This window comes from Mercenaria mercenaria, chromosome 13 (genome assembly GCF_021730395.1).
Source record: "Mercenaria mercenaria strain notata chromosome 13, MADL_Memer_1, whole genome shotgun sequence".
Classification (NCBI taxonomy): Eukaryota; Metazoa; Mollusca; class Bivalvia; order Venerida; family Veneridae; genus Mercenaria; species Mercenaria mercenaria.
This window is the reverse complement of record NC_069373.1, coordinates 25319785-25339564: the sequence shown is the minus strand read 5'-3', so window position 1 is coordinate 25339564 and position 19780 is coordinate 25319785. Positions and strand designations below refer to the sequence as shown.

The window sequence follows — 19780 nt, the reverse complement described above, 5'->3', positions numbered from 1 at the left end:
GTATGTGCTATTGTTTGAAATGTTCAATAATAAAGAAAAGAAGCAATTATATTAAAATGATTACTATATCTAATTAATTTAGAAACTTGTGTTTTTTGCAAACTATAAGAAGTGATTTTTTTCTACTTTAGATTTCTTGTTTCATTTCAATTTATTTGAATACGTGTACCTGTATAAAAAAAGAGGAAAGTAATGAATTAATGAATTTAAAAACTTTTCCCATTGTTCTGACTTAAAAATTTTTCTGCAGCAATTTCTATTCCTGGCTACCAGGATTTACTGGGAATTGTATGAAGACTGCTTTTCCCAGGTACCAGGATACCAGGAATTTGACTTTTTGTGTGTAGCTTACAAATCTGAAAATAAGAATTCCTAGCTCCTCCTGGTTTTCCTGGTATTTAATATGTTAAATTCCTAGGTCTCCCTGTTATTTTTATTGTAACATTAAATTCCTGGTATTTTCTTGGTTTTATCCTGGTCCAAGGTCCTAAAAATCCAAGGATCCTAGCTTTTCTTGAATACCAGGATTTTCATACCAGGATAGAAAGATTTCCCAGGAAATTCCCAGGAAATTCTTTTACCTTGGAATAATTTCTGCACGGGTGTGTTTGCGTCATTATTTTTTGGATTACTGCATGTGTTGATCCAGAATCAGCATCAGAAACAATCACATATATAAACTTGAAATATTTATTGTTGATAAACACTTTGTGAACTTTCGCTCACCATTATGGTTTTCAATAATGGATCTTATTATGTATGACAGCAATTTTCTACACCGAATTAGACAATCAACAAGGTGTAGACCTAATCAGATTGTGTTATCAAGGTTAAAAGATTTGAGAATATTGAACCAGTACAGAGGAAAAAGAGCTGGTCGCCTGAAGGCACAAGCCTTGAACAATAGCAAAAGTGGTTGCGGTAAACCAGTGGCTGTCGGAGGTGTAAACTTTAGCAAAATTGTATATCCTAAGAAAAATGGGAATTAATTGATAGACAAAATGAACAGCTTACATGATTGTTTGATGCTGAATTGTCGCTCAGCAGTAAACAAAGATGTTCTTATTGGTCAATTATTACATGAGGAAAAGATAGATTTTGCCCTTCTTACAGAGACTTGGTTTTCGAATGACAAACAACATCAATATGAATGAAACGTCTGATCTCAGTCAAAATGGCTATAAACTGAGCGTTACAAACAGGCAAAATAGGGTAGGTGGTGGTGTTGCACTGACATGTAGATCTACTGTAAACATGTGCAAACTATCAGCTGGAAATTCTCACAGTTTTGAATATGGTGTTTGGCAGTTGATTTTCAAGAACATTACTATGCATGTAGTTGGGATATACAGACCTCCATCTTTGTCAACTTGTTCACAGTTTGTCACAGAATTCTTTCAATATATGGAGTATTCAAATGTAATGGTCATGGGTGACTTTAATCTTCACATCGACGATGACACAAATGCAGTAACAGAATTCAACAATTCCTTGTATGCCATAGGTGTGCAACAGCATGTACAATTTAGTACACACACTGGTGGTAACGTTCTTGATTTAGTCCTTACAGAAGTGGTGAATGGTGTTGAAGTAGTTTCTTGTGAACAGGGTCCATATATTTCTGACCACTGTGCAGTCAAATTTGTGACAAATGTTAAAAAGGAAAATATAACCAGTGAGGTGGTGCTTTTTAGAAATTTCAAAGACATGGATACGAACACATTTTCAAGTAATCTGAGAGAAATGACCATCGAAAGTGATAATGTCTACTCTTTTGTTGATGAATTTCAGACAGCAGTAGAAAAGATTATGAACTCACACGCACCATTTATAGAAAAAACAATCATCCCTCGTGCTTCAAAACCCTGGTTCACAGAAAAACTCCTTCATCCTAAAAGAGCGGCTCGCAAATCTGAACGTTTGTGGAAGAAACATAGACAATCACATCTGTATGAAGCCTTTAAAACAGCATGTAAAAACTACGAAAAAGAACTCAAACATGAGAAAAGATCAGCTCTGAGTGAAAAAGTTCTAAATGCCAAAGGTGACTCGAAAAAGCTTTATAGATTTGTATCTGATACAACTGGCACTAGGTCTGAGAACCCTATGCCAACTGGACATGACAGCACACTGGCAGAGAAATTTGCAGATCATTTCATGAACAAAATCGAAAAAATTCGAGAATCGTTGAAACATTTCGATAATTTTCAACCATGTGAAAAAGATATTACTTGTTTTGACAGTCTTAAAGATCTGGGTGAGGAAGAAGTTAGAAAACTTATACACCAACTACAGAGGAAATCATGTGAACTTGATATTCTGCCAACAAAAGTGCTAAAATCGTACTTAGATGAACAGTTGCCTGTTATTATCAGATTGGTAAATTTGTCGTTGCGTGAAGGTATCTTTCCAACAAAATGGAAACAGGCAATTGTAAGACCTTTGTTGAAGAAAGTGGGTATCGAACTTGAATTTGGAAACTACAGGCCTGTTAGCAACCTCTCGTTTTGGTCAAAACTTATTGAAAAAGCAGCTCTGTTCAGACTCAGCGATCATGTAAACAAACACAGTCTTCTACCCAAAAATCAATCTGCTTACAGGAAAAACCATTCTTGTGAATCAGCATTGTTACATCTAGAAAATGATTTACTGGATGCTATGGAAAAGAAAGAAGTTACGGCGCTAATTGCCATCGATCTCAGTGCCGCCTTTGATACTGTAGTGACATTCTCGTTGATGTGTTGAACAAGCAGTATGGCGTTTGTGGAACAGCACTGAGCTGGGCTGATTCCTATCTGCACCCCAGAAGTTGCTGTGTAAGTGTCAATTCAGCCATGTCCTTTCCATGCCAGTTACATTGTAGCATTCCACAAGGGAGTTGCTTAGGACCATGGCTCTATTTGACATATGCGGGGACACTGTTTGATGTTATTCTGCCGTCGATTTCAGTTTATGGCTTTGCGGATGACCACACTGCTAATAAACGCTTTAAACCACCATCTCCAACAGTCGAATCCCAGGCAATACAAGAACTTGAACAATGTGCTATAACAATCAACAACTGGATGAATGAAAATAAGCTCAAAATGAACACTTCCAAAACCGAGTTCATCATGTTTGGTAGTAGGCAACAGCTCTCTAAGTGTGCAACTGACAAAATGTGCATTGTAGGTGATGAAGTGAAATCAGTGAGATTTATTCGCTATCTAGGTGCATACCTGGATGAAAACTTGAATCTAAAAGAGCATATAAAACGAAAGTGTAGAACAGCAATGCTCAACTACTTCAGAATAAAATGTATCCGGAAATATCTTACCAAAGAGGTTGCAAAAACTCTTGTGCTGTCATTGGTGATATCCCATTTAGATTATTGCAATGTCATTCTGTATGGTATTGCTCAAAGCGAGGTAAACAAAATGCAACAAATTCAGAACATGTGTGCAAAACTTGTCCTAAATTGAAGAAAATATGACAGTTCCAAGTAAGCGCTCTATGATCTTCACTGGCTACCTATCAAAGCCAGAATCACATTCAAAATGCTCACCTACATGTATAATTGTTCAGTTGGAAATTCTCCAGAATATCTTTCAGAACTTCTCATAAAACAAACACAGACAAGGAACTTGCGTTCTTCAAATTCCGTTACTGGGTGTTTCGTTGTTCCTTTCAACAAGCGCAAAACGTTCAGCGACAGAAGTTTTGGTACTGTTGGACCTAAACTCTGGAATGAATTGCCTCTCGAAATCAGGAACTCTGACACATTAGATGTTTTCAAAAAGAAGTTGAAAACTCATTATTTTGGAAATTACTTTGCACTCTTTTAGAGACTGTGACTGTGATTTTTTAGCTCCACTATTTGGAGAATAGGGGGGGCTATACTACTCGCCCCGGCGTCGGCATCGGCGTGACCCTTCTTGGTTAAAGTTTTTCGGCAACCTTTGTTTTTCTGTCATATCTTTGTTACTATTGCTTATATCTTACTGTAACTTCACATAAACATTGTCCAGTAAACAAACAATGTACGTGTAGGGGCTGAGCCCATTATTCCCAAGGTCAAGGTCACCAAGCTGTTATCACGGGGGAGGAAGTGTCACACGAAGGATGGAGTTCTTCTGATAACCTGTCATGTTTTCTTCTGATAACTGTTACGGAGTTCGTCTGATTTCTGAATGACGTGCCAAGGAATCGTAGGAAAAAATGGTAATTATTTATCTTTAAATAGAGAGAATGGGGTGTAAAACTAAAGTTTGATGATCAAGGTTGCCTGATGTCTTGTGCTATGCATCAGAAAAAACTGTTTAGTCTAATAATCAGCCCCACTACTTTGAAAAGAAGACATTTTGAGTAAAATATTGAAATCGGTTGCTCATTCATACATATTATTCTTCTTATTCATGTTCTTCATCTGCAGCACATGCAATAGAATAATTTTAGTGCAAAGTTGCAAACATATACCATTTTCTAACAATTTTATGCCCGATTTTTCAAATGTTACGGAATTCCGGTGATAACTCTGAAGATGTCACAGAGTTCTTATGATAACTTTTATTACTGCCAGGGTGTTTCTTGAGCTATGTTAAGATACTTTTTAGCTAATTTTATTATTTAAAAAGGGTGTTAACGATGTTCTAATGTAATATATTTATCCAAGGCACAGTATTGTGGTTATATAATGTACGGTATGATTGTTTTTGAGTTCCAATGATAAGTTTTTAGTGTTATATTTGTTATTCTGACTAGATGTTACTTTTAAAGGGACTGTGTACACTAATAATGATGATCTGGCTAACTGTGGTTAATTTTTTAAATACAAATTGCACATAAATGATGTACAGTGTTAAACAGTTACAGAAATATACTCTTATTTTCATTTCTAACACGATCCGCAGCAGTTGCTATATAAACATGTAGTGAAATCGCCTATACATGAATCTACGATAAAATATAGCTGTTCCATTCCACCCTACGATTGTAACATGACTGTGAGATTCTATTCTGCTTCCGTTATATGCCCACTAAATACTCGACTTTTTCAGTGCTAAGCAGTAGTAATGTTACGCGCATATAGCCAATCTGCGCATTTGGTAAATCGCGCAGCGCAAATAACCAATTTGTTATCTGCGCAACGATTTGTAAATCGGGCAACCTTATATATTTCTTATATGCGCAGGGTAACTGTCTTGCGCGTTTGGTAAATGAGTCTGCGCTTTTAACATATGGATGATATCTTCCGATAGAATTGAATATCATTAGAGGGTTAGACTTGTAGGCCAGGCCTACATAAAACAGTTTAATTTTAAAACTGATGGTGATCAGGCACGCATAAAGGTGTGAATTGACTGTGCTTAATTTGTAAAGAACAAGAAAAACATTTTTTTTAAGTAAATGAGCGTAATTATGCGGTAATTTCAATGAGATGCTCACGTCCCTGGTAGTTTATGGACTAAAAATTTCTGTTGTAGACGGTATTAAGAGTCATTTGTCATAGGTGTTAAAAAACTTTAAAATGATACAAAATATCCAAAGTATATTTCATAACACAAGTTTTTTCATTTATTTTTTTTTGACTTTTAAACGCCGTAGCCTGTGCGGGATGTCGATCCAGCGCTAATATCAAATCCTGAAATGACACCGATATTTCAAATATATATTGATTATTTCTTACAGATCGTATTGATATCTTTTAATGTTTTGTAGTACAAAAGAGTAATTTTCGCCAGAACGTGAACGAAATTTTGTTGCTGCGCAAGATGTATCCTGCGCTAATAGAAAATCTGGAAATTACTCTGATAACATGAATAACTGCCATAAACCATGCTAACTTTTACATTGTTTAACAATTACAGACTGATATTGCAAATCTAGGTTTTAAAAATGTGTCATAAATTTATTTCAACATCAGTAAATTCATGGGAGTCTGTCAGCAGGTTTCAGTATCTGCAGTATGATACAATATGCAATAAAGCTCAAGGCTGCGCGGGATGTTGTTCCTGCGCTAATAGCAAATTATGAACTGACGCTGATATTTCAAAGATATTTCAATTCTAAAAAGATACTATTTATGTAACTTCATAAAACTGTTTTGGGAGTAGAAAAAAAATAGAAAGAAGCGTGATTTCCGTCAATAACGAGAACGAATATTACCATTTATTATCTGCACAAGATTTTTTTTACAATAGTTATTTGAAGTTACATAAATTTATGTTTTATGAATGAATATATTTGAAATTACAGTGTAATTTCAAACTTTGCTATTAGCGCAGGGCCGACGTCCACACAAGTTACAGGTGTAATATTATAGATCCATTTAGAAAAAATTATTGTTTAAGTTTGTAATCGTAAATCAAAGATAAAGTTATATGATTTTAAAAGATATTCAGTTTCAGAGTAATTTCCAGATTTATTTATTACGCAGACACACATCTTGCGCAGATAAAAATGTAATATTTCGTTCTCGTTATGACAGAAATCACTCTTTTTCTAATCATTTTTTTTTACAGTATTCATTTGAAAGTTACATAAATAGTATGTTTTATGAATGAAATATATTTGAAATACAGTGTAATTTCAAACTTTGCTATTAGCGCAGAACCGACCTCCCATGCAAGTTACAGGTGTAACATTATAGATCCATTAAGAATTGTAAAAAAAAACTATAGTCTTCGTCTGTAATCGTAAATCAAAGTAGAAGTTAATATGATTTATAAAAGATATTCAAGTTATCAGAGTAATTTCCAGATTTATTATTAGCGCAGACACACATCTTGCGCAGATAAAAAATGTAATATTTCGTTCTCGTTATGACAGAAATCACTCTTTTTCTAATCATTCTTTTACAGTATTCATTTAAAGTTACATAAATAGTATGTTTTATGAATGAAATATATTTGAAATACAGTGTAATTTCAAACTTTGCTATTAGCGCAGGACCGACCTCCCACGCAAGTTACAGGTGTAATATTATAGATCCATTTAGAAAAATTATAGTTTAAGTTTGTAATCGTAAATCAAAGTAAAAGTTAATATGATTTATAAAGGATATTCAAGTTATCAGAGTAATTTCCAGATTTATTATTAGCGCAGACACACATCTTGCGCAGATAAAAAATGTAATATTTCGTTCTCGTTATGACAGATATCACTCTTTTTCTAATCATTTTTTTTACAGTATTCATTTGAAAGTTACATAAATAGTATGTTTTATGAATGAAATATATTTGAAATACAGTGTAATTTCAAACTTTGCTATTAGCGCAGAACGGACCTCCCACGCAAGTTACAGGTGTAACATTATAGATCCATTAAGAATTGTAAAAACACTATAGTTTTAGTCAGTAATCGTAAATCAAAGTAAAAGTTAATATGATTTCTAAAAGATTTTCAAGTTATCAGAGTAATTTCCAGATTTATTATTAGCGCAGACACACATCTTGCGCGGATAAAAAATTTAATATTTCGTTCTCGTTATGACAGAAATCACTCTTTTTCTAATCATTCTTTTACTGTATTCATTTAAAAGTTACATAAATAGTATGTTTTATGAATGAAATATATTTGAAATACAGTGTAATTTCAAACTTTGCTATTAGCGCAGGACCGACCTCCCACGCAAGTTACAAGTGTAACATTATAGATCCGTTTAGATTTGTAAAAAAACTATAGTTTTAGTCTGTAATCGTAAATCTAAGTAAAAGTTAATATGATTTATAAAAGATAATTAAATTATCAGAGTAATTTCCAGATTTTCATTTAGCGCAGGGCACCGAACACATATCTTGTGCAGCTACAAAATATAAAATTTCGTTTACGTTTTGATGAAAATTAGGCCTACTCTTTATTCAATTGATTTTATACTATAAAATAATAATAATAATATAGATAAGATCTGTAAGAATTTTCTTTTAATTCTGTGACATTTTTATTTCATCTTTTATCTTAGACATGTTGAGAGATATGCTCCCGTTGGTAAAAAGAATATTATTGTGAAATTTCAAGATATTTCAATATAATAAAAACAATATTTTGCTAAGTGTGTGCTCGGGTGAAGTAGAAAATTATGAAAATATCCTAAAACATACCAGAGGACGACGTGTGCAAGCTGGAGGAAATCACACCTTCACGCATGTTTGGGTTTTATTGCATCTTGTATAAGATCGGAGGTATTGAAACCTGGTGACCGACTGCCGTGAATTTACTGTTGTAGAAACAAATTTATGACACATAATTTAAGTACCAAGATATTCAGCATTTGACATCTATATTTATTAATAAATTGACCAACTGCATGATTTATCAAATACGAAAGGCAAATTTCTGATATATAAAGTTACATTTGTTATTTGCGCTGCGCATTTGGTAAATCGCGCAAATTAAGTTTATCCTGCGCAACGATTGGTAAATCGTTGCGCATATAACCAACGTACAAAAATTTGTTATATGCGCTGCGCGTTTGGTAAATAGCGCAGATTGGTTATTTGCGCTCAACAGTAATAAAATGTACATCAAATTTTCTGAAACAAACAATTTCTAACTGATGAATTTATTGTTTATATTTTTACCGTAAGAAAATGTTTCAGCCCGGTAAGTTTCAACCTCAACATCAGTGCATCTATCTGGTCGTGTACGTAGTTTACAATTTCTGCGCTGTAAGCACCACGAATGTCAACTAGATTCTACTTTGACATTACTAAAATAAAATTATAATTCATGTTCCAATCTTCCAGACTCAAGTGTTTACGTGTTTATATGCCGCAATGTTCTGGCGTGTATGTTTCAGTGCCATCATGTAGTGACGTGTACTATTTTAAGAAACTGCATATATATAAGGTTTGAATAAAGTATTTACATCTGATTTCTATATCTGACCTTAGATATTATTGAAAATAGCATTTTCACAACTTAATACTTTAATTAAAATTTAATGAATATCGGAAAATTCCGTTTTATGCAACGCTTTCCATTCGTGGGAGGTTTTTGTAATAGCATATGGCCAGCCGAATGACATATTGAGCTAAAATGTAGTGCTGTAAAATGCGCAGAATTTTCATGGTTAGAATCGAAATAATAAATATGTTCCAATAATTTTATCAGTTAATAAAAATGGGCAGTCGTTCGGATGCGAATATTAAATCACTCGTGCTACGCACTCGTGATTTAATTATTACGCATCCGAACTCCTGCCCATATTTTATTAACTGATAAAATATAGGGACATATTTATTATTTCATAAATAATTGGCTTGGAAATTACATTGTGGATTCTATTGTAAGAAAGTGCAGAATCCTCTTACTTTATAATATTTCCAGCTAAACTCTAAAATGCCATTCTATTCATCTTATAGCATTTAGATAGCACTTTAAAATTCACATTATTCACTTATTATGATATTCTATATGACAAATAGTATATGCACGTATGAGGATGACAACCCCCTATTTGGTACGCAGTATTCAGCGCATCGAAAATTATATGCATTCTGTAAGATGTAATGACAATACTGCAGTATTAACGCCAGTCACATTACGAACATGTCGGTTATCTGCCTCAAATCTGTGGTAAATATGCTATAGCATCATATGACTCATGTCAACTGATTACACATGAAGCGGTAGCTCGCTCTCTGTGTTGTGTAGTGTCGCATTGTAACTGTACTTTTTCAGTGTCAACTATATGAAGGATTTAAAAAATTATGATGGTAAAGTTATAATTATCATGGTAAATCATACTATATAGCATTATTTTTTATCATTAATCCGATCAACCACTTCAGAAACAGACAGCCTCTGCAAATGCAGCAAATAGATGTACCCTAAATTAAAGATAACGGATTTGATTTCAATTCAGTGATCAATCAAAACGGAAACCAATAAATCGTTGTTCACGAACATTAGCACATCCATTGATAGAACGAAAAAATACAATTTACTGCATTTATTATCTATTCATATTTTACTATATATGTCATTAGACTGCATATAGTTTTAAACTTTACAAAAGACTCATACTGTACATTATATAACCACATTACTGTGCTTTGGATAAATATATTACGTTAGAACATCGTTAACACCCTTTTTAAATAATAAAATTAGCTAAAAAGTATCTTAACATAGCTCAAGAAACACCTTGGCAGTAATAAAAGTTATCATAAGAATTCTGTGACATCTTCAGAGTTATCACCGGAATTCCGTAACATTTGAAAAATCGGGCATAAAATTGTTAGAAAGTGGTATATGTTTGCAACTTTGCACTAAAATTATTCTACTGCATGTGCTGCGGATTAAGAACGTGAATAAGAAGAATAATATGTATGAATGAGCAACCGATTTCGATATTTTACTCAAAATGTCTTCTTTTCAAAGTAGTGGGGCTGATTATTAGACTAAACAGTTTTTTCTTACGCATAGCACAAGACATCAGGCAACCTTGATCATCAAACTTTAGTTTTACAGCCCATTCTCTCTATTTAAAGATAAATAATTACCATTTTTTTCTACGATTCCTTGGCACGTCATTCAGAAATCAGACGAACTCCGTAACGTTTTCCAGGAACTCCGTAACAGTTATCAGAAGAAAACATGACAGGTTATCAGAAGAACTCCATCCTTCATGTGACACTTCCTCCCCCGTGGTTATACTTAGGTTATTTTTAAGGTTAAATTTTTTGGCAACCTTGTTTTTCTGTCATATCTTAGTTTCTTTTGCTTATATCTTACTGTAACTTTACATAAACATTGTCCAGTATGCAAACAAAATATATACAGGGACTGGACCCATTTGATCCAAGGTCAAGGTCACCAAGGTCTTATACTTAGGTTATTTTTAAGGTTAAAGTTTTTCGGTCATAACTTTGTCACTTTTGCTTATATCTTACTGTAAGTTCTCATAAACATTGACCAGCATACAAACATAGTATATTCAGGGGCTGGGCCCATTATACCCAAGGTCAAGGTCACCAAGGAGTTATACTTGGAATTATTTTCATGTTAAATTTTTTCGAAAGCTTTATAAATAGACATATCTTTGGTACTTTAAAAGATAATGACTTGAAATTAAAAATATTTGCTTATAATCATCATCTGCATGTGTGGTTACATACCCCATAACTCTAATTGTATTTTTGACAGAATCATGCCCCTTTTGTACTTAAACTTTTTTTTGCAATCTTCGCTTTCTGGATATTACTTTAATGCAATATAAGATAAAGACTTGAAGCTTAAAATGCATCTTTATCACCATCATCTGCATGTGTGGTAACAATCCCCATAACTCTGATTTGTATTTTTGACCAAATTATACCCCTTTTATACTTAATTTTTTTTTAAGAAGAAATTACCCGATGACGCATTTACCAAAATCAACAAAACCTTAAGACAATGCAACAAATGCAAAAAATTCATCAAAGGATACCTGGGCAACTTCAGACGACACTACGAAACGCACGAAAAATTTAGAATTAAATATGTATGCATCACTTGTGATAACACATTCAGCAGGAGGGAACACTTAAAAATATTCTCAACAGAACAACATTACACACCATTGACGCGTTTCAAAACTAGATATGAGGACACTAAACCTAAACCAGCAGCAGAAAAAGTTAAACCATGGACACTGCCATTTGAAGCTACACCTAAATTTAGAACAGTTCCAGGAAGCAAACATTGGCTGAAGGAAGAATCTACACCCAAAACAACATCAGTTAAAAAAATCCTACACAAAATGAAAAGACCAATGTTACTGTCTCCATTACCAGAATCATCCATCCGATCAACAGACCCCTCACCATCCACCAGCAACACAAGTATAGACACTGTGTGCCAAGATGAAAGAACAACATTACTAGACATTCAAATAAGTATTTATTCAATCTATGGCATTTTTTAAAAGAACTGTTAATTATCTCTACGATTTCTATAATAATTTTCACTAACACTAAATGACAACTGCTCCCTAGGACAATATTTACAATTCTATTTTTAGACATACATCCGTGACATTTGCTCCCGAATTTTTATACCTTAGTAGATTTGTTTCTGTTATTTGTTCACCCTGATGAAGACTCGTGAAGAGTTGAAACGTTGGTCATTAGCTCGACTATTCGAAGAATAAGTAGAGCTATCCTACTCACCACGGCGTCGGCGTCACACCTTGGTTAAGTTTTTCGTACCAGTCCACATTTTGACAAAGTCTTTTGAGATAAAGCTTTGAAACTTTCAACACTTGTTTACAATCATCATGGCCAGTTATAGGCAAGAGCACATAACTCCATCAGGGATTTTGGCTGAATTATGGCCCCTTTTGACTTAGAAATCATGGTTAAGTTTTTCGTACCAGTTCATATTTTGACAAAGTCTTTTAAGATAAAGCTTTGAAACTTTCAACACTTGTTTACCATCACCATGGCCAGTTATAGGCAAGAGTACATAACTCCATCAGGGATTTTGGCTGAATTATGGCCCCTCTCGACTTAGAAATCTTGGTTAAGTTTTTCGTACCAGTTCATATTTAGACAAAGTCTTTTGAGATAAAGCTTTGAAACTTTCAACACTTGTTTACCATCACCATGTCCAGTTATAGGCAAGAGCACATAACTCCATCAAGGATTTTGGCTGAATTATGGCCCCTTTTGACTTAGAAATCTTGGTTCAGTTTTTCGTACCAGTTCATATTTTGACAAAGTCTTTTAAGATAAAGCTTTGAAACTTTCAAAACTTGTTTACCATCACCATGGCCAGTTATAGGCAAGAGTACATAACTCCATCAGGGATTTTGGCTGAATTATGGCCCCTTTGGACTTAGAAATCTTGGTTCAGTTTTTCGTACCAGTTCATATTTAGACAAAGTCTTTTGAGATAAAGCTTTGAAACTTTCAACACTTGTTTACCATCACCATGTCCAGGTATAGGCAAGAGCACATAACTCCATCAAGGATTTTGGCTGAATTATGGCCCTTTTTGACTAAGAAATCTGGGATAATATTTCGTACCAGTTCATATTTTGACAAAGTCTTTTGAGATAAAGCTTTGAAACTTACAACACCTGTTTACCCAACACCATGTTCAGTTATAGGCAAGAGTACATAACTCCATCAGGGATTTTAGCTGAATTATGGCCCCTTTTGACTTAGACATCTTGGTTAAGTTTTTCGTACCAGTTCATACTTTTGTAAAGTGTTTGACATATGGCTTTGAAACTTTTATCACTTGTTTAATATAATAGTCTCTATCTGTAGGAAAGAGAACATATTAACTCTGTCATCTATTTTGGCTGAATTATGGCCCTTTTTGGACTTTGAAATTGGTTCTGTTTTCATACAAGTCCATGTTTTGTCAAAACTATTTGACATATGGCTTTTAAACTTTGAACACTTGCTTATCATTATGATTTACATCTGTAGGCAAGAGTACATAACTATTTTGACTGAATTATGGCCCTTTTTGGACTGAAATTGGCTCATATATTGCCATTTAGTGCAAGACTTATCAAAATCAAAGTAATACAGGAACATTGTTTGTCTAATCTATTTATTTCTTTTGTCTGAATATCCGTGGAAATATTTTGACCCCATTCTTCAATCAATTCTTCGAATAGTCGAGCGCGCTGTCATCAGACAGCTCTTGTTTTAATAAATCTGTAAATTTAAATCTGTGTTGGTTGTTAGTTCCACTATCTTATCTTACTCTTCATTTTTTTTAATAAACTTCGTTTTCTGGACATAACTTTGGTACTATATAAGATAATGACTTGAAACTCAAAATATTTCTTTACCATCATCATCTGCATTTCTTGTAACAATCCTAATAACTCTAATTTGTGTATTTGATGGAATTATGCCCCTTGTTGTAACTTCCTTTTATAGTAGAGGTCTCTTATTCAGACATATATTCATTTTACTGTCAAATCCCCGAATAGTGGAGCGCGCTGTCTTACGGACAGCTCTTGTTAAGATATTGTGGTAACATGAACTGGATGATTTTTATTGTGTAAATTCATTCAAATATGAACAATTTTATCACAAATACAAAAATACAGTTGTTTGTAATAACTTATGGACATGTCACAATAACTCAATTCTACTCACTCAGTAACAAAACAGTTATCTTACTGTATCTTAATATTCTAATAATTTATTAATTTTATCTGATGCCTGATCTTTTGTTTAATACTTACTAAATAGTTTATTCACAATGATATTTATGCTCGTTTATTTCATACATCTTATTATTTAGACGTAATTTTTTTATGTGTTTGTAAAACACCATTGAATATGTTTTACGTAAAAATAGGCAACAGTTTCAGTTTTCAGTTTCAAGTAAAAGCTTTTTAATACTGCAGAGGCCACATTTATGACCATATCTTCATGAAACTTGGTCAGAATGTTTATCTTGATGATTTCTAGGCCAAGTTTAACAGGTGGGCAATATAGGGTCATTGTCACCCTCTTGCTAACATTTGACATGTTTGACTTGTAAGAATCTCAAGGTGAAACAAATGCCATTCAGAAGAATCCAGTGTGTGGTCCTATAAATTGATATCCTATTATATATGCCCCTATACACTTGAACGAACGAGGCTGTAGATGTTGCAAATCTATTTTTAGTGGCCAATTCTTGTCACTTTCAGAAGAAATATTTCAAACGAAAAAAGTGCCTATTGATTATATAACTTTAAATATTAAAATAATATCTATAGTAAAATGTAAAATACAATATCATAGAATGATAATTGTTTTAAAGCTTTTGCAATCAATTGGACTCTGTAGCTCAAAAGGGAGCTGCAAGCCTTTTCATCACATGCTTTGTGATTGTGAGCAAAATTAATGTTCCACAATACACAGCTGGCAATACATGTACCTGATTTACATAAAATATGGTCACAATGTTTGTTTCCATGAAATGCAGGCCATATTAGATACTAGGTTTTCTAGGGTAAGAACTTGGTCAGGTGAGTTATACAAGAGTTTTCAGTGTCCTTTTGTTATGCTATTACACAGAATGTTCCTTTTGTAAGTGTTAAATTGGGGCCTCTATGGCTGAGTGGTTAAGGTCACTGACTTCAAATCACTTGCCCCTCATTGATGTGGTTTCTAGCCTCACCCGGGGCATTGAATTCTTCATGTGAGGAAGTCATCCAGCTGGCTTACGGACGGTCGGTGGTTCTACCCAGGTGCCCGCTCGTGATGAAATAATGCATGGAAGAGCACCTGGGGTCTTCCTCCACCATCAAAGCTGGAAAGTCGCCATATGACCTATAATTGTGTCGGTGAGATGTTAAACCCAACCAAATAAATAAATAAATAGTGTTGAATTGTTAAAAAATCATGACTACCATGGCTAAACATTTATAAAATCTGGTTATAGCTGTAGTTGAGCTGTGAAACTCAAATGAGCAATCTAGGACAATTACTGGGTAGTTCTACAACCGGACACAACGCATTTTTATCTAACCTGAACCAAAGGTTCAGGGTGAGCTAATAGTATGGGGTGGCTGGTCCGGCGTCTGTCATCCACATTTTTACTTAAACATCTTCTCCTCTGAAACTAGTGGTCAGAATAACACCAAATTTGCCTGGTGAGGTCCTCTATCAAGTTTGTTCAAATAGGGGCACTTGAGCTAAAAATAGAAATACCTTTTAACAACTTCGGCTCATGAACCGCTTGATGGATCTTCATCAAACTTGGTCTGTAGCATCATTATATGGTCCTCTCCCAAGTTTGTTCAAATTGGGGCACTTGGCCCCTATTAGGGGCCGCTAGAGCTAAAAATAGAAATACCTTTAATATATATATAACTTCTTTTCAACTTCTTCTCATGAATCACTTGATGGATCTTCATGAAACTTGGTCTGTAGCATCATTATATGGTCCTCTCCCAATTATATTCAAATGGGAGCACTTGGCCGCTTTTAGGGGCTGCTAGAGCTAAAAATAGAAATACCTTTAAACAACTTCTTCTCATGAACCACCTGATGGATCTTCATCAAACTTGGTCTGTAGCATCATTATATGATCCTCTCCCAAATTTATTCAAATGGGGGCACTTGGCTCCTATTAGGGGCCACTAGAGCTGAAAATAGAAATACCTTTAAACGACTTCTTATCATGCGCTGCTTGATGGATCCTCATTAAACTTGGTCCGTGGCATCATTATGTGGTACTATCCCAAATTTATACAGATGGGGGCACTTGGCCACTTGGCCACATTTAGTGGCCACTAGAGCTAAAAATAGAAATACCTTTTTAAACAACTTCTTATCATGAACTGCTTGATGTATCTTCATCAAACTTGGTATGTAGCATAATTATATGGTCCTCTCCCAAGTTGTTCAGATGGGGGCACTTGGCTCCTTTTAGGGGCCACTAGAGCTAAAAATACAAATACCTTTAAAAGTCTTTTTTAATTTAATTTTTTATTTATTTTTTTTAATTTTTAAATACTTTTTTACATTTAATACTTTGTCACAAGCAAAATCTAATTAGGTCAAGGTCTGCCTCAGGTGAGCGACTTAGGCCCATTTTGGCCACTTGTTCATGATAACTCAGGAAATATATATATCTAGTAATTGAAATTTCAACTGAACAAAGCTAGGTTCTTCTCGGAACTGAAGAGCTAATTTGTTTACTACTAGAACTGAAGAGGTAATTTGTTTACTTCTAGAAATAGGTCAATTATATTTTTGAGGCTTGAACAAAGGGTCACCAAATCACGTTATTTTAAGGTCCAACAGTACCATGTTTCCGGACAGTGTGTTGTCTCTTTACATAACTTTGTCCATTCATAATGAGAGTTTTTAAATTGTGAAAAATGCTTAAATTAATTGAATCATTCATACAATTTTACCTTTGTAGTAGTTCCATTGAGGAAATCAATGATTTATCTAGGTTACAACGTACTAAATTCTTTTCCCACTTGTGAGTATTTCTTGTTTTTCACAAATCTCGAGAATTTACACTTATGTTGAAAACCAATGGAAATGCAGTGAACAAATGTCGTATTAAAGGGTGTTTACTCTTATACAAACATATATGAGTACACTGTCTGAGTACACAGAATTGTAGTTACCTCCATTGAATTGAAATTTAAGCATATCTCTCCCTAATATTTATCTTCTAAACTTTCATAGTGGATATTTTGATATAGAAATATGTTTTATGACGTTTTGAAATCTTGCACTAAATTGTCAAAGCTGTATTTTCCCGCTTTAAGTGTTTACTAAAGTGTTTACCTCAAATTACATGTAAACATGTAGATTTAATTTCGGGGCTTACAGAAATATTGCGCATGCGCAACGTGCCACTTCCGTCTTCCTCCCAAATGTAAACATGAGAGAAGACGAAATGAAAGGTAGCATTTCTTGTCAAATACTTACATTTAACTGTTGTTGCCTTGCTGTGTTGTTGAAAATCAAGCATCAGATTGATCGACAACAGATGATCAAAGTAAACAACAGAAATAAAGCATTTATGAGAATGTCCAGTTTGGTGGTCGTCTGGATTTAGTGGTTGCTAACCAGTATAGCACTAAAGTTTTTCAGATGTGACACAGTGGTTTATCAATTTTTTCTTATTGACAGAATTGTTTGTATAAATGATGTTATAGAGTTTAAATATTCCGCCTTATAACAGATTTTATTTACCATTATAATTTTTGTTTAGGTATGACAGACGGTTTAGTAGATGGGGGAAGGTGTGCTGTCAGAGATGACATGATTGGTGCTGTCACATATAAGGTAGTGTTATGTTATTGTTATCATATTCATGAAATTGTTGATGACAAAATTGTGTCTTCTGTTTTTCTTTTTACCCACCAGGACTAGAATTATATTCAGATGTGTGCCATAATGGATGACTAGCAAAATGCAACTATCATTCCTGTCAGGTCAGCTTCATATGACAAGATCTAAGGTCATTATTTCATGTCCACTCTGCATCTTTACTTTAAAGGCTTTTTAAATAACTTTTCAAAGAAAAAATGGGGAAATAGAAATAGGCTGCATCTTTCCATCTGTCTGTCCATCCTTCTATCTGTCTTGTCTGGTCCATAACTCTGCCATTCTTGAAGGGATTTTGAAATAACTTGGCATAAATGTTCCTCATAATGAGACAATGTCTCATGCCTAAGACCCAGGCCCCTAGCTCTAAGGACAAGTTCACACTTAGAGGTTAAAAGTTAACATGGTCTGTTTCTTGTCGGGTCCATAACTCTGCCATTCATTAAGGGATTTTAAAATTAGTTAGCACAAATGTTCCCTATAATGAGTCAGACCCTTAGCTCCAAGGTCAAGGTCAAATTTGGGGATAGAACAATTTTGGTATTTTTTTGCGTGGTCTGGTCTGTTACATTTTTAGCTCACCTGTCGCAAAGTGACAAGGTGAGCTTTTGTGATTGCGCGGCGTCCGTTGTCCGTGCGTGCATGTGTCCGTGCGTCCGTAAACTTTTGTGGGATCTTTATAAAAGGTGGTCAGAATGTTCATCTTGATGATATCTAGGTCAAGTTCGAAACTGGGTCACGTGCCATCAAAAACTAGGTCAGTAGGTCTAAAAATAGAAAAACCTTGTGACCTCTCTAGAGGCCATATATTTCACAAGATCTTCATGAAAATTGGTCAGAATGTTCATCTTGATGATATCTAGGTCAAATTCGAAACTGGGTCACGTGCCATCAAAAACTAAGTCAGTAGGTCAAATAATAGAAAAACCTTGTGACCTCTCTAAAGGCCACATTTTTCATGGGATCTGTATGAAATTTGGTCTGAATGTTCATCTTGATGATATCTAGGTCAAGTTCGAAACTGGGTCACATGCGGTCAAAAACTAGGTCAGTAGGTCTAAAAATATATAAAAACCTTGTGACATCTCTAGAGGCCATATATTTCATGAGATCTTCATGAAAATTGGTCAGAATGTTCACCTTGATGATATCTTGGTCAATTTTGAAAGTGGGTCACGTGCCTTCAAAAACTAGGTCAGTAGGTCAAATAATAGAAAAACCTTGTGACCTCTCTAAAGGCCATATTTTTCATGGGATCTGTATGAAATTTGGTCTGAATGTTCATCTTGATGATATCTAGGTCAAGTTGGAAACTGGGTCACGTGTGGTCAAAAACTAAGTCAGTAGATCTAAAAATATAAAAACCTTGTGACCTCTCTAGAGGCCATATATTTCATGAGATCTTCATGAAAATTGGTCAGAATGTTCATCTTGATGATATCTTGGTCAATTTCGAAAGTGGGTCACATGCCTTCAAAAACTAGGTCAGTAGGTCAAATAATAGAAAAACCTTGTGACCTCTCTAGAGGTCATATTTTTCATGGGATCTGTATGAAAGTTGGTCTGAATGTTCATCTTGATGATATCTAGGATCAAGTTCGAAAGTGGGTCACGTGCCATCAAAAAGTTGGTCAGTAGGTCAAATAATGAAAAAACGTTGTGACCTCTCTAGAGGCCATATTTTTCATGGGATCTATATGAAAATTGGTCTGAATGTTTATCTTGATGATATATAGGTCAAGTTTGAAACTGGGTCAACTGCGATCAGAAACTAGGTCAGTAGGTCTTGAAATAGAAAAACCTTGTGACCTCTCTAGAGGCCATACCCTTGAATGGATCTTCATGAAAATTGGTCAGATTGTTCACCTTGATGATATCTAGATCAAATTTGAAACTGGGTCACGTGCCTTAAAAAACTAGGTCAGTAGGTCAAATAATAAAAAAACCTTGTGACCTCCCTAGAGGCCATACTTTTCATGGGATCTGTATGAAGGTTGGTCTGAATG

The 19780-nt window shown here is 34.5% G+C and overlaps 1 protein-coding gene across 2 annotated transcripts in view; it reads left to right on the top strand.

Annotated features, from left to right (window-relative positions):
* LOC123529305 (fibulin-1-like) overlaps positions 1-19780 on the top strand; it is a 298235-nt gene that overhangs the window by 33039 nt on the left and 245416 nt on the right. For both annotated transcript variants that reach the window (XM_053521359.1, XM_053521357.1), the window contains exon 3: positions 17659-17732. In XM_053521359.1, the coding sequence (XP_053377334.1) occupies positions 17659-17732 (74 nt within the window). The remainder of the gene's footprint in view (positions 1-17658; positions 17733-19780) is intronic.